General features: G+C 36.4%; 1 protein-coding gene across 2 annotated transcripts; it reads right to left on the reverse strand.

The window, feature by feature from the left end:
- Window positions 1–49: 49 nt before the first annotated feature.
- kif25 (kinesin family member 25) lies at window positions 50–11,033 on the reverse strand. Of its 2 annotated transcripts, XM_051875155.1 has the most exons (16): window positions 10,976–11,033; window positions 10,609–10,650; window positions 9,854–9,919; window positions 8,745–8,870; window positions 8,501–8,642; window positions 6,261–6,364; window positions 5,964–6,049; window positions 5,710–5,749; window positions 5,535–5,602; window positions 5,368–5,442; window positions 3,823–3,966; window positions 3,556–3,732; window positions 2,851–3,005; window positions 1,752–2,000; window positions 1,394–1,549; window positions 50–650 (listed from the first exon to the last, which is right to left on the reverse strand). In XM_051875155.1, the coding sequence occupies exons 1-16, from the start codon at window positions 11,024–11,026 to the stop codon at window positions 499–501; spliced, it is 1,833 nt and encodes a 610-aa protein (XP_051731115.1). In that variant the 5' UTR covers window positions 11,027–11,033; the 3' UTR covers window positions 50–498. The 2 variants fall into 2 exon arrangements, with proteins under 2 accessions (XP_051731115.1, XP_051731116.1); XM_051875156.1 differs by lacking the exon at window positions 10,976–11,033 and having other exon boundaries at window positions 10,609–10,961.
- Window positions 11,034–11,111: the final 78 nt, after the last annotated feature.

Genomic DNA, 11,111 nt, shown 5'->3' on the forward strand with positions numbered 1-11,111 from the left:
TTGTAACAATCGGACAAAATATTTAAAAGCAAATGACAGAAGTTGATGATTTGTTTTACTTTAAATTTTATTAACACTATGCATTTTATTTAAATATACATAAATAGTTACACATTGGAAAGGCATCACGTTACCTTGCAGTAAAATATAAGGTCAACTAGTGTCAGGTTGCAAACACTATTACTTCAAAGCCATACATTTTTTATTATCACATCAATACTTTAGCACAAAGTAATGGATAATTGCATATGCACTAAATCTGAAGTATTCCACTCACACTAAACACAAAACACCTGTAAACATATTTTTCAGAGGAATATCCCCAAAGTGCATGATCAGCCAAAGAGAGTGTACAACATATCCTAAACTAAAAATACAAAGCACCGCAAATTTCAACATGACCTGAGCACCATAAACCTGCAATCAAACTGCATACAAATAAAAACACAAGCAGCTTTTTTTTTTTTTTTTTAACTATCGAATGGATCTCTTTGTTGGTCACTTCATCTTCAGAGCCGTGTTCTTCCTGCATGGTGGCTCTCTCTGGACCTGTCTGGCTCTGGCTCCAAACCCCAGGGACTGAAGAGATTCAGTGAGGAAGCGCTGAGTAGGGGATACGCACAGCATTATCAAAAGCTTCGCATCCCCTCCTGTGCCAGAAGGAAACAGAAGAGAGGTCAAAAGGATGGTCAGGCGAGGTTCAGGAGAGAAGAAAGGAGAATGTAGGCAGGCCCTGTCTATGACAGTTATTGTGGTTGTTCAAACTTGACTGGATGAACTGGTTTTAACTGCAGCTCAAATAAAATCAAAGGAAACTTGCACAATACATACAAGGAAAAAGTTCTACAAAATCTTTAGAGTATGTGTAAAAAAAAAGTTGCCACTGTGTCCAAAACATAAAATATTTTTCATTTAATTGAATAGCTAATTTAATTTAATTACAGAGCTAAATTTCATCTGCATTATTAAAGATACACAATATATCTAATGTTTAAAAATACATTGCAAATAACTATAATATTAAGTAAGTTGCACTGTGACAAATGACATTATCCCCCTGTTCCATAGACAAGGCTAGTCCCAGACTAAAATGCATGTTTGAGCCATTTTAACTGAAAGCAACTTGCACTGACATATCTTAAAATATGTCAGTGCCATTGAATTGTCTCAAGATGCACACCAGTAATGTTTTTTTCTGAGGCACGTTCATAAAAGTTACTTACATGTCCTAATTGAACTAAGGCTTAATCCTGGCTTAATCTAAGCCCTGTCTGTGAAACCAGGCCTGTATGTCCAGAAAAGTTCTCAATAATGTAACAGGTCATTAGATTGCTTGTTTTACAGACTAGTGTGCATGTTCAAGTTACTTGTTTTTCAAAGTGAATGTGTTCACCTATGGCATCCTGTAGCAGATGTGTTAGTTTGCTGTTGCGGTAGGGGACGTGAGGTCGTCGTTCGGCTAGAGCTCCCAGGACATCAGACAAAGCCGAGAGACTGCGGTTTATACAGGAGCTTTCCCACAGAGCAGCACCGGTCACACCTGACATCCCTAAACACAGATAAACATTAGTGTTAAAACACTATTCACATCTTCATTTACTAGGAGCACTTGAATAAAATTTGACCTACGATTTAACACTCCATAAACCTTATCTAATGAGTCTGAATATGGTTATGTTTTGTTTCATTGTAAAATGGCTTAACAAGTAACTACTCACTACTCAACGGAGCACAACACTGCAACCTCTTACCCACACACTCGCTCCCAGCCAGGTCCACTAACTGCAGCTTGGTCTTGAGGGGGGCCTGTGTGATGCTGGGTCGGGGAGAGGGGCATGGTGAGTGACGGGGAGATGGGCATGGTGAGTGACAGGGGGAGTTACACGGTGAGGAGGCGGGGCTAGATGAGCGCGAAGAGGCGGCCCTGCGGCAGCGTGGGCTCCACCACTCCTTTTGAGACACCCGCTGGACATCCTTTCTGGCACTTTGCAGCCTACGAGCTGCAACACACAGAGATCACACTGTATGAGTCCATAAAGTATGAATAAAACAATTTCTTCCAAGTGTTATGGTAACAAAGTCCCTTTTAAGCAGGTCAGTTCACTCAGCAGCCATCTCGGTAATGACACCAAATTGCTATTTTTCAGTCATAAAACTAGCTACCGTCTACCTCCAAAGGCCAAAATCTTAGAAACTGTTTTAATAATATTTTTTATTATGACATTTTTTTATGACATTATATTATATTATATTATATTATTAAAATCTTTTATAAAAAATGTTTTTAGTTTCAGTTAACTATAAAAACACTGGTATATATTTTTACAAATAAATAAATAAATAAATCATATTTTTAGGGCTAATCTGGTTTAACTAATGCATGCGTGTTCAAGAATTTAAAAAAAAGTGATGTTTCTATTAAAATGTGATTGGCTCTTTTAACTTTAGAGTAGGACTATGTACAGCCGTCATATTGAGTGTTATGATTTGTCCCATTCATTTTTGCTACAAATTTTTTTACACATGTAAATCCACTTTATAGCAACCTTTATGAGGTCTTTCAGTGCTACCATGAGAAACCTTTGGAGTGAGCACTGAGCTCTACTTTCAGAGTAGCAAGAAAGTGCTTGAGTGTGTGTATGTGTAGATAACTAATCCAGTGGGTGTTTGAGAAAATAGAGTTGTTAGAATGACCGTTTGTTTGTGCGTCTTTAGATAATACGCTCGGTCTCACTTAACAGCCATGACCGCGTGTGCTGCAGATAGCGGCGTATGGCTTAAGGGAACATTTCAGCTTCAAAAAATGTGAGTTGGGGACTGGCACTCTTGAAGAAACACTGTATATCATACCTAGAGCCAGTGCATCTGGGCTTTTGGAGGTGACAGTGAGAGTGACGATGAAATGAGATCTGGAGGAGTCCATGTGCACCAGGGTGGGACTGTGAGATCTTAGTTTCAACACAGAATTGATCAGCTGCATCACCTCTGCAGAGCTCCGCACCAACCTGACACACAAACACATGCAGACCTGTGACAGTCACATGCACACGGAGCTCAAAGTACAATGAAAAAGCAGGTCGAACAAACAAAACGTATGCAGATGAGTACACTCTAATGCAAAACACATGCATTAACACAGACCAAAAAAGGTGAGAACATTTCTTAAACATCAAATATTTAAATTTATTAAAATACTGTGGATTTCATAGGTCAATCAATATTATTTGTATTACTAACATGACACAGTCTAAAAAGGAAAAACGCTTTGACATCAACAACAAAATATATGCAAAGCATCTTATCTTCCCTTTTAAAAGTGGTTAATCTGGTCAATTAGTTACACTTTAGGTATAACTTAGATCAATGAATGCTTTAAAAAAATAGTTGTTAGTAGTTGTTATGACACCTAATGTGTTAACTAACTGAATCTTATTATAAACCTTTAAAAGTTTATAACTTATTTTGTTATCCTAACTACGTATGATAACTTGGTTAGTTAAATGTTATTACTTTGAATTGACCATTGTATTTTGTACAATCACTGCTGTGACTCACTCATGTGTTAGGCAGGGCACCTCACTGGTGCCTGTACTGGTGGTGATGACCTCTCTCTTCACCCCAACTGTCACCCCATCTTCATCTCTGGCCAGCAGGTCCAGAACTTCATTATTATAGACCTCCACCACTGACATCTCCACCATATGACTGCCCGCTGGCTTCTCAGAGATCAGCCTGTGACATATATCAATACAGGCAGACAGTCAGGTATCCTGCGTGTAATAACGTGTAGTGATTTTAACTGTGCTGTGAGAAGGATGTTACTTGAATAGCTCATTGGCTGCTTTTGGAATGATGCCCTGTTGAGAGTCCTGCACTGCAGCTGTGGGTGCCTCAGGCTGGGAGCCAATCATTGTGTGTGTCTTTCCACTGCCCGTCTGACCATATGCCATAATACATACATTATACCTGAAATGAAAGAGAGATTTATAGTTTAAGTGTTATAATACTTACACAAAGCATGACTTTGTTGGCAGTGTTTTGCCAAAATCGGTGACCTAAACAAATCTGTGACTAGAGCTCTCTGTTGATTAAATGTTTAAGAGTTTTCTGCCTCATATTCTCAAATGTTTTACGTTGTTTTTCCTTGCAACTATTTCCCTTTGCTGGGTTGCAAGCCACAATTTTCTTTATTCTTGTTTCCTTTTATTTTTATTTATTTATTGTTGTTGTTGTTTCTGTAATGCTATTTCAGAATAATATACTTTTTAAAAAAGCACTATAAATAAAAAATCTAATGTCTACCAAATTCTCCATTTTTGCCAACACTGTGATTTTATCTGCTGCTGTCTTTACACATGCACTTATTCTTTTCCTATTTTTTTAAGAAGAAAGAAGCATGTGGTAAAACTGGGAAGTATTTCTACTTTGATATTTACTGCTATTCCGAAGTGTTGTAAATTTTTCCAGATCACCGCAAGTAATATATATATATATATATATATTTTTTTTTTTAATTCAAAAATATACTATAAATAACAATAAATTAATAATAACATCCGGATGGACTATATTGTTTTATTAATGTATTACATGCATAAATAACAGTCAGAATTGTAAAATCATGTCATAATGTCATAATGACAGAGCAAGCAATAGCACTTGGACAGCTTGTCTAAAAAGATTATTAGTAAATAAGTAGGGATGCACCGTTATGAAATTTTTTCTTTATATTTTAAAAATAATTCTTATATTATAAAAATTCTTTAGATTTTAAAGCTGATAACCTATATATTGGCCGATAAATCTAAATCAAAATACTTGCGCTGCACATGTTGCACTTAACTGTATTTTCCTTTTTGAAGTGATTTCAATCATATTTCAAGCAATTCAAAACCATAATGGCAAATATTGCGTATCTGAAGTGTCTCAGCTGAAGAAAATCCATCCATTATTTATTGGCTTCAATATATCGGCCAAATTTTCTTATCGAACCGATAACGATAACATCAAAAAATAACATATCAGCCGATATCGATATGGTGGCCGATATCGTGCATCCCTATAAATAAGTAAATGAATCTGTCATACTCACAAACCACATTCACGATAACGTGCACAAGCACCAGGCACGTTCTCGCACAAACATTTAATATACAGCAACCTCTAGTCACAAATTTGTCTAGGTTACCGATTTTGAGGCACAACTGTGGAACAAAAATAGACAAAGTAACTGGCGCTAATGTATGTAAAATGCAAAATGTTAACTTCATGTATATAAAAATTATATATAAGCTTCTTTAGTCATTTGATTACAGCATCTTCCCTAAATGAATAGTTAAACTTGTTTGTATTAAATAGGATGCTCACCCATCAAGTAGAGAGGTTAGAAGGGGTTTCACCTCCTCAAACACAGTCTCTTGGCTGTCTTCTGGACCATGTACTCTGCAAATCAAACAAAAAGTGGACACATTCTACATCACCGACCACCAAAGCCCCTGTTTCAAATGTTCACATTTTATGCAGTGTTCAAATACCTCTCAAACTCAAATATTTTGCTCATTACAGGACTTGAGGGTTTGGCGCAATTCACAAAAACAGAGTCCTGCAAAACAAGGGTGGTCAGAGATGATTATTCCAGCATGTAGGGTGTAGTGCTGGACCATTAAAGTTTTATAGATCCCATAAACACTATATAATCAATTTACTCACATCATTGATGGCCTGCACAACTGCTTCACATGATGAAGACCTTAAAAAGGAAAATGAGATTAAATGAGATTTAGTACACCTACAAGATATACAGCATTCCCTAAGATTGTGGTTTCTGTATAAAATATTTTTTTATTTAAATTGCATCATTTTTTACTATTAATTTAATAGAACTGTTATAAATGAATCATTTTATTAATTTAATATGCATTAATCTACCACTTTTCTTTCAATATATATTTAGATTGCATTACCCATTGGTTGTAGGTGATCCTGGGATGTGATCAAAGTGCAGAATTGGACGCACCCTGCAGTGAACCCTGATATTCCCCCTCAGCTCCTACAGAGAGAAATGTGTGTGGTCATTTTTAAGAATAAGTAAGGTGGAAATTGGTCTGAAATATTTATTACTGAAATATTCCATGTGTCAAGTCACAGAAGGTAATAACATAACAGTGTACTTCCTACATCTTTACTTTAAATAAATGGCAAAATGTTATCCTATAAACACATTAAGAACAGTGAATCAAACCAGAAAACTAAGTACGTACAACCAAGGTGTTGTGAAGCAGCCTCCTCCTCACCCGCTCCTCTCTGCACCTCTCCTTCTCTTCCTGTAAAGAGTGCTCAAGTGCAGTCACCTGAATCCGGAGCTCTACAGAAAACAAATGCAAAAAAAAAAAAACTTCACAACTATCTATTTGTGTACATTAAAATATGAATACATATAGAAACCTCTAATCCATGGAACCTGCAGTCAGACAGTATAATGACTTAACTATAAAAACAAGTGAAGTGATGTTGTTGGAAACAATCTGTCTGGAGCCAAAGAAAAAAAACTGGATGAGAAAATACTTGACAGCACAGAAATAAGACAAACCGCTGTTTTCAATATCAAACAGTGTGTAAATCACAACTTTTTCTACAGTAATACTGTACAATAGCTACAGTACACCAAAAATATAGTGCGTTTGCCTCTCTTGAGCTCAGTTCTAGTAATCACTTAGCTTGGTTAAATGAAAGGTAACCTACATCACCTTGACCATTTGATGACTAAAAAAAGGAGACTATATTTAAAAGTTTAACAACATTTAATACAATAGTATCATTGTACTTTAGTTATTTTTGAACATTTAAAACATAAACTTGATGAGACTTCAATGTGAATGGTTTAATAAATATTAGGTTTATATACTTTTTAATATATAGTATTTTTTGATTCTTGATAGCTCCACGTGTGAAGTAAACCATGGGAAGATCTAATAAAATTACAAGAATTTATGAATTTATATTGGGCTAAAAAAAATCTACCACACACCACTGGAAACAATATGTATCTAATGATATTAAAGGGTTAGTTCACCCAAAAATGAAAATCCTGTCATTTATTACTCACGCTCATGCCGTTCCACACCCGTAAAACCTTCGTTAATCTTCGGAACGCAAATTGAGATATTTTTGTTGAAATCCGATGGCTCCGTGAGGCCTACATAGGGAGCAATGACATTTCCTCTCTCAAGATCCATAAAGGTACTAAAAACATATTTAAATCAGTTCATGTGAGTACAGTGGTTCAATATTACTATTATAAAGCGACGAGAATATTTTTGGTGTGCCAAAAAAAAACAAAATAACGACTTATTTAGTGATGGCCGATTTCAAAACACTGCTTCAGGAAGATTCAGAGCGTAATGAATCAGCGTGTCGAATCATGATTCGGATCGCGTGTCAAACCGTCAAATTGCTGAAATCACGTGACTTTGGCGCTCCGAACTGCAGATTCGACACGCTGATTCATTATGCTCCGAATTTTCCTGAAGCAGTGTTTTGAAATCGGCCATCACTAAATAAGTCGTTATTTTGTTTTTTTTGGCGCACCAAAAATATTCTCGTCGCTTTATAATAGTAATATTGAACCACTGTACTCACATGAACTGATTTAAATATGTTTTTAGTACCTTTATGGATCTTGAGAGAGGAAATGTCATTGCTCCCTAGTATGTAGGCCTCACGGAGCCATTGGATTTAAACAAAAATATCTTAATTTGTGTTCCGAAGATCAACGAAGGTCTTACGGGTGTAAAACGGCACGAGGATGAGTAATTAATGACAGAATTTTCATTTTTGGGTGAACTAACCCTTTAACCAATACAATATCGCAAGCCAAACTTATTTAATTACAGTGGACAAAAGGCAACAAACATCACCCTATATTGTTATCTTTGAGTGTATGCTTAAAAGCCTTTTGTCAGGAACGTATTTCTCATTTGCACTTTGAGACACAGTGATGAGCGGTTTGGCTTGGAGTTTTACAAATACAGCTATATAAATGACAAGGGATAAGATCCACAGGCCCTGTGGGAGGCTTGTCACCATGGTGTGCAGGTGACGCACAGGACATATGACCGTGCTGTCCCTGCTGACAGCAGCTTTTCCTGGAGGAGAGGCTGGGGGAGGGGGATGCATGGATTATCTCTGAACACTGCACCACATACCTACTGTCACAACACGGCTGGTTTTGTGATAGAGATGGAGACAGATGAAGGAAGAGACAGATGGTAAAGAAAGAAGGGAATGAGAGCAGAAGATTAAATAGAAGAGGAGATGAAGGTCGAGAGATAAGGTTCATAATCCAGGACGTCATATGACCTTGCCGTACGCACAGTTTACATGCACGTACATAATTAATGAATGAGATCCGTTAAGTGTATCTTGAGGTACAAATATTCACAGATAATGCAGATGAACTGATGTATTAGTATCTGAGTTCATCTCAGTAAAGAACACTCACTCTGAAGGTCATCGCATTGGAAGTTCTGAATAGCATTTCTGGCAGTGCCCACACATTCAAACAGCTGCTTGCTTTGGTCCTCCAGCTGTTTAGCAAACCCCACATAGATGGTAAAAACATCCCTCAAGTCCTGTTTCAGCATCTGAGAGCAAGACAGATCACATGATGATGCTGGATTTGCGAAGCATTGCATTTCAAAGCATTTGTAGTGTAGAATTCATTTCAAAACTGTTTTTGCAATCACCTGAACTTCAGACAGAAGTTTGGAGAGAGTGGCATTTGTGCACTTCTGCACTTTCCTCTGTTGCTGATGTTTCTTTCTATGGGCATGATTCTCCTCATCCCTCTCATGGCGAAGTTTACCCAAACACTGGAAGGTTAGGAAAGATGAATGGAAAACACATATAAACAGTTCAATACATTTACATAGATTTTAACCTTTAAAGCATTGTGGAGATGGTAATTCTATGGAATTTTGATGCACAGTTGGAGTCAGTTTAGTTGGAGTAATGTTTTTAAAGAAGTCTCTTATGCTCACCAGGCCTGTATTTATTTGATCAAAAATACAGTAAAAACAGCAATATAATGAAACATTATTACAATTTAAAATAAATCTTTTCTCTTTTCAAATATAATTCATTCCTTTGGTGGCAAAAATGAATTTTCAGCATCATTACTCCAGTCTTCAGTGTCACATGATCCTTCAGAAATCATTCTAATATGCTGATTTCGTGCTCAAGAAACATTTCTTATTATCAGTGTTAAAAACAGTTGTGCTGCTTAATATTTTTTTGTGGAAACTAATTTTTTGTAGGATTTTTTGATGAATAGAAAGTTCAAAAGAACATCATTTTTTAAAAATAGAATAATAGAATAGAATAATATTGTGTAATAAACATCATTACTGTCACTTTTGATCAATTTAATGCATCCTTGCTGGATAAAAGTATTAATATCTTTCAAAAAACAATCTTTTGATCGGTAGTTTATATCATGATATGGAATGATTATCATAATTATATACCATGTTATTTACATTGTACTCAAAGCTACTTCAAATATTACCATAATATTATCATCATAAATCTAAAAAAAAAAAAAAAAAAAGATCGGTGCTTTTTGCTCTATTTTTGATCTCCAACCAAACGTCTGTCTCTGGTCTGTATTGCATACCCAGATATTAAGCACGTGAGTAAATTAGGTGAGACTGGTGAGCACCTGTCGTCTGTCTGCAAGCCACTTATCTTGCAGTGAAACCATCTGCCAGGTCAAACTCTCAACTGCAGCGGAGGGTCGACCTCCATTAGGGAAGTTAGATACATTTCACACTATATTTGCTACATAAATCCGTACCTCAGCGAGTCTCAAATGAAGGAGAGCATTGTCTGTTTCCAACTCCAAAATACGCTCCTCTTTACTCTAAATAGAGAAAGAGGGAGAGAGTTTTAGCATTACATTTAAGCATAACTATACAGATGTAATAGTACAAATAATACAAGTAAAATAAAACAAATGACAACATTCATCAGTCACTGTCATCCACAAAACTTAACTGACACACCCTGTGGCTGTCTCTCAAAATCTTAGAGGGTTGCCTACCAAGACGACCCTTTTGGGCATCAAAGACATCATTCAAATGAGCCTATGAACTATGAGGCCCAAAATGCTGTCTATCCTGGGTCAGCAGCTCACTAGTTTTAAGACATATAACTATCACTTACAAAATACAAAAAAGTATGGTGGCTGTACTATAGTACATTGATGGTATGAGAATATAGAATGAGATTATATACTGAATGATTATCATATTCATATGGTATTCTAATGTACTTCAATGAAAACCATGGTATTATCATGGTACATGTCTAATGCATAATAGCAAGCTACTTTTTGTTGGTGGCTTCAAACAACAATATGAAGGTCTGTGACTGAAGTTATTATATTATATTATATTTATACTTTATGCACTATAAAGAACACGATAAAAGTATTTCTAAAATGAGCCTTGGCAATATAACAGCATAATTATCATAACGACAGTAGACATGTCTGTAAACCAAACGCAAAATCACGTCAATGACATTCAGGTAATTTAAGAGGAAACTCACCCGTAATTTGTGCTCTAGAAGGTGGACTTGATGAGCAAAAATCTGGTCTCGATTAATAAAGAGCGGCATTGTGAATGAGAGTAAAAACAGGATGTGAGATGAAGCATTTATTGTACAGTAGTGGACTGTACATAACAAGCTCTCGTGTGGTTTGTCGGAAGTGTAATCGGATTACCTGCCTGCGCACACTAGCCTATTTGGCGTCCTCCTGTTAAGTGCCTTCTGATCTATATTTACCATTTCGTGTCGTTTTTCCTTGCTTTCAGTACAATGTAGTATGAAACTGTATGTGGATTTATTAACAATGTGGGCTTGATATGTGAATTTAGACTTCATGACAAAAATCACATCTGCATCATACACTTACCTGAGAGTCTCGACAACAGGCCGATGATGAAGCGATTGTCATGAACGTCATTGAGATTTGGCGCCTCCTACTGGTTATTTTATCAATATTGTCCACAGCGCCGTTACATCTCTCACAATAAGAAGATGTGACGGCA

Source organism: Ctenopharyngodon idella, chromosome 20, assembly GCF_019924925.1.
Source record: "Ctenopharyngodon idella isolate HZGC_01 chromosome 20, HZGC01, whole genome shotgun sequence".
NCBI lineage: Eukaryota > Metazoa > Chordata > Actinopteri > Cypriniformes > Xenocyprididae > Ctenopharyngodon > Ctenopharyngodon idella.